General features: G+C 41.5%; 1 protein-coding gene across 3 annotated transcripts in view; it reads right to left on the bottom strand.

Annotated features, from left to right (window-relative positions):
* Window positions 1–13,454, bottom strand: part of UGGT1 (UDP-glucose glycoprotein glucosyltransferase 1) — a 53,543-nt gene extending 40,089 nt beyond the window's left edge. For all 3 annotated transcript variants that reach the window (XM_077349347.1, XM_077349348.1, XM_077349349.1), the window contains exons 1-13: window positions 13,280–13,454; window positions 11,968–12,107; window positions 11,607–11,689; window positions 9,792–9,922; window positions 8,555–8,667; window positions 7,233–7,407; window positions 5,373–5,469; window positions 4,524–4,602; window positions 4,217–4,317; window positions 3,264–3,363; window positions 2,096–2,156; window positions 338–429; window positions 65–215 (exon numbers count right to left, since the gene is read on the bottom strand). In XM_077349347.1, the coding sequence (XP_077205462.1) occupies window positions 65–215; window positions 338–429; window positions 2,096–2,156; window positions 3,264–3,363; window positions 4,217–4,317; window positions 4,524–4,602; window positions 5,373–5,469; window positions 7,233–7,407; window positions 8,555–8,667; window positions 9,792–9,922; window positions 11,607–11,689; window positions 11,968–12,092 (1,308 nt within the window). In that variant the 5' untranslated portion in view covers window positions 12,093–12,107; window positions 13,280–13,454. The remainder of the gene's footprint in view (window positions 1–64; window positions 216–337; window positions 430–2,095; window positions 2,157–3,263; window positions 3,364–4,216; window positions 4,318–4,523; window positions 4,603–5,372; window positions 5,470–7,232; window positions 7,408–8,554; window positions 8,668–9,791; window positions 9,923–11,606; window positions 11,690–11,967; window positions 12,108–13,279) is intronic.
* Between the last annotated feature and the right edge of the window lie 4,358 nt (window positions 13,455–17,812).

The following is a 17,812-nucleotide window of genomic DNA, read 5'->3' as shown; positions in this document are numbered from 1 at the left end:
CACCATATTGTGATGGCTTAGATTTTATAAAGGCTATTTGATGAAGGCTGGCACCTGTACTCACATAAATAGCAGGACTCCTGATATCTACAGCATAGTCAGAGTCTGATGGCTGGATGTTTAGCTTTAACACATTGTGCATAGATTGACCTACGATTCCTAAACTGTGCAGCCCTTCCATCACACGAGCTTCATTCCGCAGCACATCAAACAAACTAGAAAGAGCACAGATCAGACAGAAACTTTAAAATACGGCCACAGATTTGCTCCAGCCTTTTCAACTGGCATTTAATATAAGCAAGAACAGACCCTCTGAAGCATATGAAGGAGTTCATACCTAAATATGTCCTGTGTGTCTAGATCTATCTGAAATCCGTTGATGAACAGCGCAGAATCTCCAGGTTGTAATCCTAATGTCCCTTTGAAGAACTGAAGAAAAGTGCAACACAGCCATTAGTAGAACACTAAGCACTAAAAATAGCTCATTGATGAGCAGGCTCAGGAGCACAGAAAATTGTATCAAACCTTACACTGATTTGTATTTGAAAGCTGTTAGTACTACATTTCACAACTCAAAAGCAGCATTCTGAGGTGGCAATGCCAATCGATCAGCACAGGCAAGTAATAGGGAGCCTACACTTTGCGACAGATGGCCAATAGCTACTGCCCTGTCTCTGGCCGCCTCCCCTTCCCACTGGGCTACCTCAATAAGGTCAGCTGGGAGGGAGAGGCTGGGATGCAGGGTAGCCCCAGGGATTTGAGCCCTAAGATCTTGGCGGAGGGAATGGATAATGGGGAAAGGCTGCCCTACTGGGCCTGTGGCAGTGTGCACAGGACTCTCTGAGGCCTGCTGTACACTGGGGCAGCCCTCAGAGGCCCCAAAAATGCCATTTGCCGGCCCAGACGGGTCAATGCTGACGTGCACTCACTGCTCCAGGGGCCATACTGCTTTGGGGTGGCTATTTGAGTCTGCTCATCTTTACCCACTTTACATACATGCTAGGGGCAAAGCCCATTGCACCCAGGAATGCACTGGACACTAGGACTCAGCGTTGCAGTGTGTCCTTCCTGGGTGCTGGCCAGAGGAATGGGAAGGCGACTCTAAGCCGCTTTGAGCCTCCTTTGGGTAGGGAAAAGCAGCATATAAGAACCAACTCTTCTTCTTCTTCTATCCGTTCCTAGTCTTGAGATCCAGCATGGTAAAGTGGGTAAAGATGAGCTGACTCAGTGAATCCCTACACCCAATGAATCCCTGCAAAATAATGTAAAAATACTAATACATCACATGGCCTTTCCTAAACATGTCTCTAACTCAACCTTTCTGAACTTTTTTACCATTGAAAAATCCTTGAAACATTCTTCGGGCTTCGAGAAACCCCAGAAGTGATGCAATCTGAAGACTATGGATGGGAAGCATTGCTGTGTACATGCCACCCAGTACCCCTCTACTTCCCACCCCCTCCAGGCCCATCATCAGCTATTAATTAACTCCCACCCATTCAGGAAACCTGTCCAGGGCCGTCAAGAAACCCTTCCTTTGAGGATGGAGGCTTCAGGGACCTTGTTAAGGTAGAAAATGTACTACCCTTTCAGATTTTAAAAGCTCTGACTTTAAGACGCAGCACAACTGAGACCAATACTAGGAAGCCGTTACCAGGTTACAGTATTTACCAGCCCTGGTGAAAAATATGTAAATTGTGTAGGACATATGATTCATACTGTTATTCATTATGTTTATATCTGTTTAATTCCTAGAACATTTCACAAAAGCAATTTGCACTACACATCTGACATACTGGTATTTGCTCAAAAGCACGCACACACAAAGCCAAATTATTGTTCAGTAACTATTACTCTTCCTATCCAGCTTGAGCCAAAGCTTTTTGTTGATGGTGGTCCTACAAACCCCGCCGTTCACAATGCTTCTTAAGGGGAATGGAAGGCAGGGACAAATTCACTTTATTGTGTCCAGCCCCCTTATTTATATTTCAGGATGTTCCACATGAACATCTGAAAATAAAATATGCAACTTTTAATACTGAGTTACTAAATATGTCTGAAAATGCTTCCAGGTATATTTAAAAGGGAATGTTACCTTTTGGTTTCCTTCAACTTCTGACCTGAGTTCTGATGACACTACTGTCCTTGTTATTGCTCTGCAAAAATCAGAGATTTAGTTTGATTGTTATCATCTATCCATCTAACATAATCTCCTACTTGGAATTCAAACACTTTTTTGTACACACACAGTTGTTGCCCTTATGAGCAAATAGAGGCTGTACAATTTCCTTCATTCCTAATATTCTTAAAGTACAATTCTATCATAACAAGGAAATTATTATGAATAATAATCATATAGTCAAGCTCTATCATGATTTTAATAGAATGTGCAGTTCTCTATAACCCCCGGTCCATGGATCAGTCGGAACCGGGCCACAGCTCCTCCTCATCCTCCTCCCCAGCTGCTACCTCGGGGACTGCCCTGCCATTCTGCCGCTGGCTTACCTTTGGTGCTCTCCGGCAGCTGCCATGGCTGGGACTCCCTCTCGGCATGGCACTGCACAGCTGCTGCTGGCAGTGTCCCCAGTGGGCGATGGGAAGTCAGGGGCGCCGGCGGGAAAGCAAGCCGAGCAGGGGCTCAGGAGGAGGCGACATCCCTCAGCAAAAGACTACCCCCCCCCCCCGGGCCTCAGTAAAATTGTCAAGCGTTGACCGGCCCCGGTGATAAAAAGGTTGGGACCACTGCTCTATAACTCTAAAATGGGTACTGATTAGTACCAAAAGCAATAAATGACTCAAGTGCTGCTACTAGAATCATCTTTAGCCCACGTACAGACAACTTGTAAAAGCCAACTAAGCACTGACCATTTCTCATTTCATAGTAACCACTTTATGATTTGTATTTTAATACTAAAACAATTTTAAAAATCCATCTGTGGAAGCAACCCTGGAGTATTAGCTACAAGGTTAACAAATCAGAAGCCAAAGCAGATTTGAGAACCTGAACAACCATCTCCATTTTATGGATAAACAAATGCAAGGGGGTGTAGCTCAGTGGCAAAACATTTGCTTAGCATGCAGAAGGTCCTAGATTCAATCTGATTAAAAGGATCAGTTAGTAGGTGATAAGAAACAGCTCAGTCACAGAGCCTGTAGAGCCAATGACAGTTGATGGTACTGACTTTGATGGTCTAACATTTTGATTCAATATAAGACAGCTTCAATACTTTTCACAGATTTAACAGAAGAAGAGTAGGAATTACCTAGCCTTAGTTGGAAAATTCTGGCTTAAATCTTTCATCACCATCAAAGCATCCACAGTGGGAGCAGCTAGAATACGGGCAGCCGTTTGGAAACTTAGATCTGAAAATGGAAACCAATTATCATTCAATCATAAACCAGTCCTTCAAATGACCAAAAATTGTAAGGCCAAACTATGCGAGCACTCCCTGGACAGAGAAAGGCTATGGTAGAAACTCCTAAACCTGAGGGCTGATGTCCAGTTAGTCTACCTAATTAGACAACTCCACCTAAATACGAGTAAGAGTCAAAGTAAGGACATCAGGCTCACTAGCCAATGAAATACCAGTTCAAAGAGGCATGAAACAGGGATGTGTGCTGGCTCCCCTATTGTTCAGTCTGTACATCAATGACATAGCGTCCAAGGTAGGTGGTCCAGAATTCATGTCTCCATCTGTTGGCCAGTCAAAGGTGTCAATCTTGCTCTATGCAGATTACATGGTGTTGATCTTTCTAACTAAAATTGGCCTAAAGAGACTTTTGGACAAGCTGGGACTATACTGCAAAGAAGAGAGGCTAAATATAAATTACCCAAAAACCAAGGTGATTGTATTTAGGAGATGCCCCAAAAAATGTGTATGGAGCATTTGGGGTACACCAATTGAACAAAGTAGCTCCTACAAATACCTTGGAATAACTTTCAATGAAACACTCACCCGGAATACACATCTCCCTCTGATACAAGTGTCAGCATTGAGAAGTTTAGGGCCTATAGCTAAATTCTTTTTCTCCAAGGGAGGCTATCTAATTGATCCAGCCATCAAACTTTTCAACAGTAAGGTGTTTTCTTGTCTAGTATATGGATTAGAAATATGGGGTTGGGAGGGAAGATATACTGGCCAATCTAGAGAGAGTCCAAAATCTGTTCATGAGAAGTATTCTGGCATTACCAGTGGGAGTTATATGGAGTTATCACCTTGTAATTGCCACACTTTTAATGGTGCCATTTCATTGGTACTCTCAACAAGATATTTCCTGAATTCTTTTAATTCTTCTTGCAGGGTCGGATATAGCTGCCTGGAAGGGGAAAAATTAATTCAGGAACTATCAATAAAATATGATCAATAATTAGTAGACCAAAACAAAGCTTAATAAATGTGGATTTCAGCTCTTTCCACAGTAGTTTTTTGTTTGAGAATACTTTTTAACTTCTTGCATGCAAGTCATTTTCTGGAATGTTATAGATAGAAAAGTGAAAAAGTGCACAAAGTGAATAAGTTTACCTTAATTTTCCAAACAGAAATCCTAGCACTTCATCAATGGGGTCGTTGTCCCCTATTACTGTTGTATTCATATCTGCACCTATTAACATGAAGACCAGCCTGATTATGATGCTATTCAGGATACCTTCAGACATGTATCTACTGCAGCCTCTCTCAACTTTTTTATCTCTGAGAAACCCCTAAAACATTCTTCAGGCTTCGAGAAACCCCCACAAGTGGCACAATCATGCAGAATATGGTTGCGAAGCATAGCTGCGTAAATGCCCCCTAGGGTCCCTTCCCTTCCCATAAATTAAGCCATGGGCCACTGTGAGAAGACAGGGCCCCTAAGGGAAATCCTGCATACAGCTAACAGGCACACAGGCACTGAGCAAGTTAATACAGAGTCAGACACATCCAAAGCTTCAGTATCTCCTGGAAACTTTCCAAAACCTGTTAAAGCTCAAGGAAAGCCAATGGCTGCTTGGCTGAGCAATCACCCTGTAGCCCCGCCTAATCCAGAGGTCTGTCTGATCTACAAATTCACCACCTAGGGCAGCAAAGAATTAATCCAAAGATTCCTCATTCCAACCCAACAGCTCCTATGTAACCTACTGAAATGATAGGAAAATCAACCCAAAGTGTCCTTTCATTAAGGGACCTTGCAACTCAGTATTGTTTCATATCGGGTTGCATAGCATAGTGCTAATATACTGTAAAATAATAATCCAGACTTTCAAAAAGGATAAAGATAGCATTAAAATAATAATGATTAGTTTCTTTCAGCAAGATGTTAGTGAATGCGTGAAGAGTTTGAAGCATATTCCATTTTGGGGTGCAACCATTGTTTCTCTTAAGGTAGGAATTCACCTTTCACCTGGGTATCATCCTTGGCCTTATATTCTGTGCTTTTAATGGCCAGCTCCACTCCATAGCCTGACAGATAGACTTTTTCTTTGCTTGGATTCTAGGAGAAAAAGTAAAGCAAGATAACACTGTGCCAGCAAAAGTTTCTTGGGAAATCATCTGACTTTAAACCGCTCTTCTGGGGTAGGTAAGTTAAGAGATTATTTATAGCTTCTCTTCTGGGAAGAGGAACAAGCACAACTTCTATATGACAAGCAATTAACATTGAACAAGTAAATACAAAGCTCCAGAATCTCCTGGATACTGGTTAACAGCAGACTGTCAACAGTTCTCTGTTGGAAATGATGGGATGTCTACTGATCTGAACCAATTCTGATGCTCTTGGGCCACATTTATATTTGCAAGAAGGTGACATCTAGCTGATTGTGGGGTAGGAAGTGGGCAAGTGCTCCGTTTAAATATATAAGCATGCGGACTACCTCACTATAAAATCTGTGTCCAGTTTCTTGGACAGGAAGGAACACGGCCACTATAGGAAACAAGATTGCGGCTCATCATTCTTTCTCAGTTAACACAACTGAATGCAGGAACAAAGAGCAAAGGGAGGTGCGCCTGGCCTCAGCCAGGACCTTTTCGGTCCTGGCCCCAACCTGGTGGAATGAGCTCTTGGAGGAGCTTCCATCTTTCCACAGGGCCTATAAAATGGAGCTCTTTTGCCTGGTTGTTGGTTGAGGTCAGGCAGCAAGGGAAATCAGGGGCCCCTGTGGGATTGGAGTAACAGTAGTGAATGCCAACAGTGGTCTCTTTCTCCATCCCCTCCAGTACGGTTTCTTCGGGGTGGGGTGTATTTAGTTATTGTTTTTACCACCACATCCTTGTATTGTGTTTTATTGTGTACTAGTAATCAAGCCCGCTGCAGCTAAATGCAGTGGGCGCTAGGGACTCACTGTGGGTGGGTGCTCCCTCGGCGGCGTTCTTCCGGCGGCGGCGGCGGTCCGATGGGGCGGTGGCTGGCCTGGGCGGCGTTCTTTCGGCCGCGTCAGGCCGCCTGGCAGGGAGCCCCCGGCAGCCGCACTCTGCGCGACTGCTGGGGGCTCCCTCGGGCGGCGGCCTGACGCAGCGAGAGGCGCTTTGCGCCTCTCGCCGCGTCAGGCCGGGAGCAACTGCGAGCCCCAGTTGCTGGGGCTGGGAATCGGAGGGACCAATCGGCAGGCGCTTTGCGCCTGCCGATTGGTCCCTCCGATTGTCTGTCGTGAGGAAGGGTCTAATCCGGACCCTTCCTCATCACGGACAAATCCCACCTCGGCAGCCCTTAACCATTTATTTAGTCCGTGGCGCCCACGGCGCCACGGGCAGTTTAAAGATGGGGATGGAGATGGGGATTTTTATTGGTTTTTTTTTAACATTGTAACTCACCTCAAGCCTTTGGAGAGAGGCGAGTAATAAATTTAATAAATAATAATAATAAAGCCAAAGAGCACTAAGATCTTCCAACAAGCCAAAACAAAAGGAACCCAACCAGAAATTATATGATTGCCTCTCTAATTTAAGATGAAAAGGCCCAATTGATTTCAGGTCTCACACAGTTCACATTCCGTTTCCCAGTTGCTTTGTAGCGACAAGAAGAAGTTATCACATCTTCTGAAGTCCTGTTGAGTTGACTATTAGTGAGTGTATCATACAATTATTGCAAGCATTAATAAACTGATATAAAAACAACACTGCATCACAAAAGTAGCATTTCTAATTTTATGTCTTAATATTTTATTAAATGTTTAAAGGTACTTAAGCCACATACTTTAATAACTTCATATACAACTCTTGAAAACCACATGGCCCCTTCTAAATCGTAACAGTACTTACATCAATGTAATGCCGAAGGAAATAAGTGATTTCTCCTGCCCTGGCTTTTGACACAAGTTTCCTGTGGTATCTAGAAAATTCTTCTGAACCAATTTCAGCATACATTATTACAACAGGGCTTTCAGGGTTTGAAACTGGATACTTGTGGTCACCTTTGAACATAAAAGGCTTTGGCCTAAAACAAAGAGGCATAATTATGTTGAAGTGCAACATTTCTAAGCTTCTATTTAAGAATATGATGATATACTGGCTTAGATGCATCAATATTTTTAAAAATTAGATCAAAATCTAAACATAGTCCTAAAACTCAAATAGTCTATATATCCTGGAGGAAGAATCAAAGGTGATACACCGAGAACGATCTAAGTTAAATATTCAAATGAAACTTTGAGTACTCACTGCTCTGTTTCCTTAAAATTAGGGAGCTGAATTAATACCACAGAGTACCATCTCTGCTCCCTTTAGGATTTGAGAATCAAATCTTGATTCATGTTTTTCTCTTGCTCCACGTAAGTAAGGAAGTAACAAAGCTGAAGCAACAGTCAGAGCCAGCGTGGTGTAGTGGTTAGGAGCAGCATCTTCTAATCTGGCTTGCTGGGTTTGATTCCCCGCTCCCCCACATGCAGCTAGCTGGGTGACCTTGGGCTTGTCACAGCACTGATAGAGCTGTTCTGGCTGACCAATAATACCAGGGCTCCCTCAGCCTTACCTAACTAACAGGGTGTCTGTTGTGGGGAAAGGAAAGGGAAGATGACTGTAAGCTGCTTTGAGACTCCTGGTAGAGAAAAGCAGCATATAAAAAACCAAGTCTTCTTCTTAAACCATACTATAAATCAAGTATGCTTAAACATTACAGAAAACTATTTGCTGAAAACATTTCACAAACTATCAACGATCTTTCTTAGGAAAATCAAGGTACGCAAAGTTTGTATCCTGAAAGTTCAAGGACACTTTTGCATCTACAAGTCATTTCCAGAACACACCTAAATTGGCCAATTTTATCATAATCTTCGGATGGAAGCAAAATCTGGCAGAACAGTACATGCTCACTATGATTTTATTAGAATGGTAAAAGATTATATACAGTTGTATCCACCCACTGGTGCAAGAGGAAAGTAGAGCCTCCATTAACTTTTGAAAAAGCAACTCAAGAGCTCATGGGATCAACAAGGACAAAAATCTACACAGGATACGGCTGCAGTTAGAATTATATAAAATCTACTTTCCATTCTTTTGCATCAATGGAAACGTTGGTAGGATTGAGTCCAAAAAAGGAATAGTTGATTACTGATTAAAGGTTTATTTAAGATATATATGTATACCTTTCTGAAGCTGTTTGTAAAAGTATTTTAAGTTTGTCAAATTCACAAGTCTTCTCACCATGGACAACAAAGAATGTGCTGCATCCCTTCAGTGAAGGCTCATCAGCAGCTATCTGCATTAAAATGTTAAAATATTAGGGACACAGATTCCAATAGATTCATCCTTGCAGCATACTTTTGGAAATGGGAAGTAATAGTAATGTATGTATGACACCTTTCTATTCAAGATTCCCAAGGCAGTTCACAACAAAATCAGAACACAAAGCAAGAACAATTCATCCATGACAAAATTAAATCACACAAGAAAAGCAACAGTTAAGATCACTAATTAAAACCAGCATTGGTAAAACTACATTGCATAACAAAACAAAAGGAGGGCAAACCAACATCACTCACCTCTTGTGCTCAGAGAATACAAAATTTTAATGTAGCACTTCAAACACAAAGGTGAAGGCACCAGGTGAATAAATACAGGAAAAGAGTTACACACACTGGGCTATATCAAAATTGGTCTTGACGAAGCATCAGAGAGCCTACATCACCTTTGTCCTTCCCAGCCCAGAAGATACAAGCAAGGAAGGCAAAATCAACTGCTCAGATTCTTCCAAAGACACATAGCAGGCAAAATAAAGATCACTCCATTGCAGAGGCAATCAAAAGAGGGCATTCATCATGGAGCTATATGGAACATAGAGGGGTATTCTTATTGTAACATTCTTCCACAAGCTCCCTCCTCCTCCCCTCCCCAATTCCTTCCTGTCACTCTTAGCAATTAATTAAAGACAGTGGGTGGGAACTGTGAGGGGCAAGGGCACAGAAACATGCACAGTACTGGGGAAGTTTTCTCTGTGAAAACAATTTTTAAACCATTAAGGAAAAAAGAAAGAACAGTGCTTTGAATTTCTACAGCCTAACAGGGTTTTTTTTCTTGGCTGACAGGAAAGAAGAGGAATAGTATATGCATAATTCATCTCAAAACTGTGCCAGAAGAATTCTGGCCAGCAACCTGGGTGGGCATTTCATCCCCCAACTCAGAGTGGGCCATGAGCATATGATCAACCCTGATATAAGCAGGTGTTTTAGTCATTATCAGTTAAGGAGCAGGTTCAAATGCAAAGGGAAGGCAGGCAGTTCAAGGGATAGGGTACTTCAGAATTTCATTTATAGGCATAGACATTGTCTGCATAGAAAAACAACACTGTAAATGTCAGAAAAATCAGCAGAACTCTGTACTAACCTGCTGAAAGGCTTGGACAGTAGAAGAATAGGAACGCAAAGACAAAGCAAATTTCAACAAGTTTTGCTGCAAAGGTGAAAGATTCTGAGAAGCGGCCATCAGGACTGCATTATAATAGGAATACGCAGTACCTGCCAAAATACAATGTAAACTGTTTACCTGCTACACAGATTTTTTTTTATGATCATGAGTTCTCACAGTTCATCTAGGCGGAGTAAACAAGCAGGGCATTTTATTTATTTGAAATATTTATATCCCCTTTCATACTACCCCAAGATGGAGCTAAGCAACACCATCACTAGCCAATACAGCTAGATCTATAATTAAAATGACAACGAATTTCTACATGGCTCTCAATATATTGCACAGTATTTTTTTTCTTGGAACCCCAAATTACTTTCCTTCAGGCCTGTCACTTAGAAATTCACTCTTGAAACTTTATTGTTTGGTCACTGCAGAAAGAATAGTGTCCTGAGCTGCCCTGGTTTAGCATGGGATATGAGCCCTCAGAGGAAGAGCTCTGCCCTCAAGCCTTACTTTGACACACCCTCCCAGTGAGGTGGACTAAACCAGCTATGCCAATACCACTCCCAGAGACAGCAGAGCCCTCAGGCTGGAGGCTCCAGCACAGACCTGCCCATGATCACACCTGCCTACTGTGTCTTGAAGAACCCCAGGAGCAAACGAAGCAAAGGGCAAAAGGCTGAGGCATGGGATCAGGAACTCCCACTCGGGGCTTCCCTTCTGCTTATGAAATGCTAGGAGAGACCAATAAGGCATCACAGGATCTGAGCTTCAATATGACTCCTGAGTAGAGGTGCTGATGCCACTTGTGAATAGGAACAACAACACCTGTAGGGAAGGCTGCGGCCAGGAATCAACTTGGCTGTAGTCTTGCTGATGATCTACTGGCTTGCTTAGCTCTAGCAACTCTGTTACTTGACCTTGAGCTGAGACTCTGGACGGTGCTACTGGATCCCAAATTTCAACTTTGGCCTGGAACACTAGAACGCTTGCTGGCAGACCTTTTAAACACTAGGACTGGCCGCTAAGCTGGGGAGCAGGACATACATTACACTTATGTGGCTGCACACACAAGGGTGTTTAAATATTAAAAGTTCATATACCTTCTGGGCACTGTTTTTGTAGAAAATATTAAGGATATGCCCACAAGGAATTAAATGATAATCAATTTCTGTGATGCCAAACACTTCCAAGTTCGAGCTCTAATGCTACATTGTTCATTTCAAAGCTCTGCATAGTTGACACTTTCAAACTACTAGTCAACTTTTGAAAAGAGATTCCCATTTCAGCGGCCTAAAGGGAGAATCAGTAGACCTTATACAGCTTGTGTGAGAAACAGAGGATAAGATTTCTGCTGATGCCACCTTCTGGCATCAATCCACAAACCAAATGTTTCATAAAATTACTTTGGTCACAGTTCTTCATGATGCATTATTTAATGATGGGCTGTACAAACTATACATTTTATCTTTAGAATGAGGGGGGAAACAATGATTTCCTCCAATTCTGTACTTTACCTGCCAACAGTCACTTTACTCCCAACGTTGTTCCTGATAGTCTGTTGACTTCCAGGAACAAAATGGGAAGGCAGGCTAAATGGGATACAAAAGGAAGGGGGAAGCAGAACAGTCCTGCTCCACAAGGTCTACTCTCTGACTAGATCATGATAAATACAAACCAGTCTGTTACAAAAAATAATGAAAATTCAGTTCTTAATATGTCTCCTAAACATTTTATAAATAATTATATTAAAAATACTTTAAAAGAGCTACCAAGGAAGGCATCGATTACCGTCATGATTAGATGATCCAAAGTCTTGACAGGTTTCAACAAAATTCCAGAATTTCTCTTGACTTTCTTCTGCTAAAAATTCACTGAAGAAAAGGTAGTAAATTAACAAATGTTTCAAGAAAGGCTGCAGTATGTTGATTTAGAGAACAGGCCATGTACCAGAAAGTATCTGATTAAAATTTTACTCTGTTATCAAGCATGTAGTTATTCTCAGACTAGTTATCTCTTAGCTACCTCCAAATCTGGTTTAATGAGAATTATAAATATTGGGTTTACAGGGGATTTGCCAAGGCTACAGAAATTATGTACATGAAGTGCTTTGGAAGAGACCTTCCCTACCTCTTCCAGCCAAATGTCTTACCTTGCTTCAAGTAATAAAGGTGTGGAAAACCACTTAGTAGTCAAGGAGGTCGTCACTGCTTTTGAATCTGCATTTACTAGGGAACAGCTCACCCAAATTCCAATAAGTGCAATAAGAATTCCCATTGTATACAAAAATACCTGAAGGAAAAATGAAGATATTTTATCTTTGAGATCTGCCTCAAAAATGGAAGAACAAACTATTGCAATACAAATTAGGAAGTCTAAACCCAAGGGCCTACAATATTCTAAGAATCTAAAGACATTTCACTGCAGCTTACTCTGTCTGCCTCTTTTAAAGGAACAGGTTGAATCCAATCAGTCCCTTCAGGAGACTTTCTCAGAAGGGATTCACTGGCTCCAACACAGAAAGGCAGTGGTTCCAATACAACTTATTTAATTAAATCATATGTGAACATAATACTTTTGACACCCTTATGAAGTCCAGATATTTTTTTAAAAAATTTAAAGACATCAATGTATAAGAGTAGCAATCACTGAATAGTCTCATAAGCACATCAAGAGCCTTAGTATAAACAAATCAAAAGAAATATATGCCCCTTTAAAACATTACGAATTCTTTGCTGCAAGGCTGGCTAGCTGGAAACAAAAGAATCCATACAAAACTGGAGAAAAAGCAAAAGAAATGTGTACCAGGTGCACTGATGCACTTTTTCCTATGTTTTGGTGTTTAGGGAAAGAAAGATGGAAGAAGGCTGAGAGGCAAAGCAGAAGTGCTCTAGGTTCTCCAATTTCAAGATATCCAGTAGATCTATCAGTGGAAAGCACTAACAGTCAGGGTGACTAAAAATAAATGATTATTTAAAAATTGGCTTTATTTATTTAGAGATATATATCCTTTCTTCCATCTTATCCCCAGAAAAACCTTCTGAGGAATGTTAGTGTCCAGCCCACTGCAGAGAGGGAATTCAAATCTGGAACTTCCAAATGCTAGTCCGATATTCTAACCACCACACCACGCTAACTCTCCCTCTCTTCAAGGGAAAACTATCTGAAGATCATCATTTTAATTAAAATACACAGTGTCACAATTTCTCTGTTTCACTGATGCCAGTTGTGGCACTTAACACTGCAGCAGGCATGTTGCTCGAGACATAAACTACACGTGCTGAAAAAGCAGATGCCACCCATTCAGGCAAAACTGGCAATACAGCCGGGGACTTCAGGCAAGGTTTTGCCGCCTCTCCCGCCCTCTGCCCGTTCCTTGCGCCTCTGAGCCCGGCCGCACTTAGCTAGTCACGATCCAGAACAGCCTCTCCAAAGACGGCCTAAGCAGCAGGAAGCTCACGTACCGCTCCGTGCCCGGGACCGACGGGGGTGGCAGCACGGCCGGGCAGACGCGCCTCCTTCCTGCTTGTGCTTGGGCGCCTGCTGCACCTGTGAGCCACCGCCACGCTCCCTTCCTGCTCCAGCCGCTACGGCGCCTTCGGTCCCTGACACTCTTGCTTCCGCTTCCGGCCTGTTGCCGACTACCCGGAAGCCGCATCCCAAAGACAGTCAAAAACAACACATTGAGACGCCCTCTAGCCCCAAGGGGAGAACCGGTCTGGCAGCAGTGAGGGAGGCTGGCGGCGTCATCTTGTCTGTGGGCAGGTCTCCCTTAGGATGTGCTCAAAGTGGCCGCTAGGGGCGCTGCCATGTAGTAGCTGGAGCAAAGACCCACAGAAAGCTTCGCAGTGCTTCTCTTCACGCCAGAAGAATTTTAGAATTCAGCGGCATGGAAATGTCATGAGAAGCAGAGGCAGTGTGCGTGCACACGGAAGCTCATGCCTTGCATAAAACTCCATTGGTTTTTAAGGTGCCGAGAGACTCAGTTCAGTTCAAATTTCATTACAGTCGCTGAAACCAAGTTATATGAAGTTAATACATAAAAGACCAAAATAAAATGGTCATTTAATATAATACAATTTAAAACAGATCATAAAATAGAACTTAAAATTATGCTACTTTAGAGCATCGGATTTTTATGGCAGCGGCACAAAACTTAGCCAGCTGAGTTGTCACCTGGGGGGACACATCACTTAGCAGCCTCTTTGCTTGGTCTACATCATGATGTCCCGGCAACTTTTAAAGGAGTGGTTCAATCAAGTTGCTAGGAATGTCTACATAAGCAGGGCAGTAGAACAATATATGCTCTCTTGTATCAATTTTGCCACTCCCACAAAAATATTGTCTCGGTGTAAGGCGAATGTTCTTATAGTGACCCTCTACAAGACCTGAAGGCAAGACGGAGCATCTTGCAAGGGTAAACGCCCTTCTTTGTCCCTGCACTTTTGCATTGTTGTATGTACAGCAGAGACAAGGAATTTCATTCAGGTGGCCATATCCTTCTAGCAGACCACACGTCATTTAAGAATAAAAAATTAATGGATGACTATAAGTTATGCGGGACAATATAACAAAGGGCCAAGGAGCAATTTGATTATAGTTCTTTCCATCAATGCAGCTTCATATTGCAAACTAGCAGACTAAATAACCTGCATCATGTTTATGTCACATTAAGTAACAGTCATTCCCAGAAAGGCATGTTTAAGACTGAAAGGTTGGTATACTTGTCTGAGTTTTGTATGGTTTGTCTCAAGCTATGAAAGACATATTTCTGAATGCAAGTAAATTGGTAGGAAGAAAGCTTTTCCTGAGCAATTTGAAATAGTAGTGAAGGGTGCAATTCAGAGCAGGATGTACCTGGTTTTCTTTATTACCATTGAAGGCCACAGACTGATTCCTTTTTATAACTTTCTACAACTATCTACAAATCCAAAAGAGAACACATGACAGTTGCATGCAAAACTCTCAAAGCATTATTTAAACCAGTATATATAACAGAACCTTATTGGTATTTCATCTGCTCTGCTTTTCAGTGCAGTCCACCTTTCTTTGGTTCCTTGCAACTGGCACCACCTTCTACCCATCATATAATCAATTTGATTTATTTATTACTTATAGTCCATCTCTCTTATCAGGACTCAAGGTGGAATACGCAGAGGTCAAATCAACTAACAGAATGGGACATCCAGTAAACAGTACAATAGGGGTTGTTTATTTATGGGATTTCTATACCACCCTCCACTTGCGGCTCAGGGTGGTTTACATGAAACATGGGAGAACATAGAATCAGTACAGTACAGTTCAATAATACTGTCAGTAAAGCAACAGTAGTAATAGTGGTATCAATAGCAATGTTAACCTGTTAACCATGACCCCATATGTTGGTCAGTTCATGAGGAGCGGTTCTGGGGATACAGTAGATGTTGATTCAGTTGACCTCAACCAAATGCTTGCCATTTTGCAGGCCCTGTAGAACTGTGTTAGCTCCAGCTTCTAGAAATTTGACTTCAAGAAATCTTGAATTAAGCAGGTATCAGAAACAGCAGTGAAGCAAAGCATAAGTATTAACTTGAAATATTAAATCACACAAAAATTACATAGTAGGGAACTCCTTATAACAGATACTATAGACACAGTGGCATAGTATTTTTTAATAGTTTCAAAATTTATTTATAATTCACTATATTAAAATACATTTAACCATCTCCAAAATTACATGTTAATAGATTATATTACATTTACAAATAATAACCTCCAAGTGTATTTGTGGGATATACAAAAAAAATTAATTCTCCTGTTCAAAATTTAAATCTATTCTCATTTCCCCTTATAAATCATAACCAATAGTCATAAATCCACAACTATACTTTTTTCTAATATACTGTATACATAAATTCCATTTTATCTTAAAGTCCAGTATTTGTTTATCTTCGACATAAGTTGTCAATTTCGCCATCTGAGCTATTTCTAATGTTTTCAACTGCCAATCAAATATGGTGGGCATCTCTTTTAACTTCCATTTTTTTGCCCAGACTATCCTTGCCGCCGTTGTCAAATATCTAAATAACTCTCTATATTTTTTATCTTTTTCATTTACCAGAAAACCTAAAAGATAAGCTTCAGGATTTAGAGCTATGGAGTCCTTAAAGATTTTTGAGATTTCTTTATGGATATCCTGCCAAAAGTGTCTTGCTCTTTTGCAGGTCCACACAGTGGCATAGCCTTACAGTCACTGTCTCTTTCCCTCAAGCTCCTTTCTGAATAATTTGGCTACAATGCAGCACCATCTCCTATGCAAAAGGCCCTCTTGAATTTGCATAGCTTTCAGAAAGCCAGGAGGGTAGGAGCCTTCCTGAAGTCAACAGGCAGGTAATTTCATAAACTAGAAAATGCACAGGTATGTATAGGCAGTTGTTGATTTTGTACATTTGCACAGCAGCATTTACAGAAGGCCTACATGGGGAAACAGAGTCCTAGTTACGGTCATGGCATTGCAGACTTTCTGAAGTAAATACAATGTTTACACAGCCTTCCAGCAAATACTATTTTGGCCACCATGGAATCTCTGTATACCAACATCCCACACATAGATGGATTACAAGCCATAAGGAATATTATTTCTGATAACACGACAGTTTCGCAACCAAACTGTGTCACCTTGTTCTCACTCATAAACACTTCATATCTCGGGTCAAGTGGTTCCTTCAGATCAATGGTGCAGCCATGGGCACCTGCATGGCCCCTCAATATGCCAACATCTTTATGGCTAACTTGGAGCAATGCTTCTTTAACTCCCACCCATTCACACCTCTCTTATACCTGTGATACAGTGATTAAATTTTTATTGTCTGGACATATAGTAAAGCAGCCCTAGACATATTCCACCAGGAATTCAATGACTTTTGCTCCACTATCAACCTGACAATGAACCAATCTATGTAAGAAATACATTTTCTGGAGACTACTGCAAAAATACACAATGAATGCATAGTCACCACCTTATACTGGAAGCTTACTAAGTGACAAACATACCAGCATGCATCCAGCTACCACCTTAAACATACCAAATGATATATAATATATATATAATAGTTCTACGCTATAGCCACATCTGCTCCAATCCAACAGACTATGTTCTGTGAAGGGCATTACTTCCAAGCCTGAAGATGCCTTAAGTGTAGTTCACATCTTGCAGGGACCTTAAATGGTTTAGTAAGACACCTGTGCACATTTGGCAACCTAGATCCAAGTAGAAAATAGCCATATGTACCAACACAGCACTGTACACTCAAAACCATCCAAGACAGTGAGAAGCAGCCTGCTTTACAGAGCAAAAGGATTTGGTTTTCTCTGTGTGTGCTGAATGAGCAGTAGTTTTGCACAGGGACCCCTGACTCTTGATCACATTCTGGTCTAACAGGCTAGAAACAGAGATTGCAGAAATGCAAGTTATTACAACACTCAATAGTTTGACATACCCCTGGACTCAACAAGGACAAAGGTTTTTTTTAAATCTCACTATGCATGCTAACCTTATGTAACTTGTGTATCCACATTCCTCACAATTTATTTTAATTGGGATTATGTGACTGTTAGTAATATGTAATGTAATTTTGAATTCTACTTCCTGGTCCCAGGACAAGATAGCTGCCAGCTTAGCTTCTATTTGTAAGAAAGTTTCACACTGGTATGGAAACAGATGGGGCCGGCAGTAAATAGCACGGTGTGAGCCGTGGATCACTGGCTTTGACAGTTTTATTTCTAATATATGTCTTTGTGAGCTACATATGGGTTTGAGGGGTTTGATTGGCTGGTTTGGCAGAGAGTTATCATGTGGCTGTGTTTGGATGCTGTGACAGTTTACTAATGTAACAAGATTAACTTTTGCTTATATATTCCTACTATTATGATGTTCAGTTCTTAGTCTGACAAAGAGTGCTTGCACTCAAAACCTCATGCCTTGAACAAATCTTTGTTGGTCTTAAAGGTGCTACTGG

The sequence above is a fragment of the Paroedura picta genome, chromosome 8 (genome assembly GCF_049243985.1).
Source record: "Paroedura picta isolate Pp20150507F chromosome 8, Ppicta_v3.0, whole genome shotgun sequence".
NCBI classification, from domain to species: Eukaryota; Metazoa; Chordata; class Lepidosauria; order Squamata; family Gekkonidae; genus Paroedura; species Paroedura picta.
The sequence above is the reverse complement of the archived record's forward strand: the minus strand, read 5'-3'. Positions and strand labels throughout refer to the sequence as shown.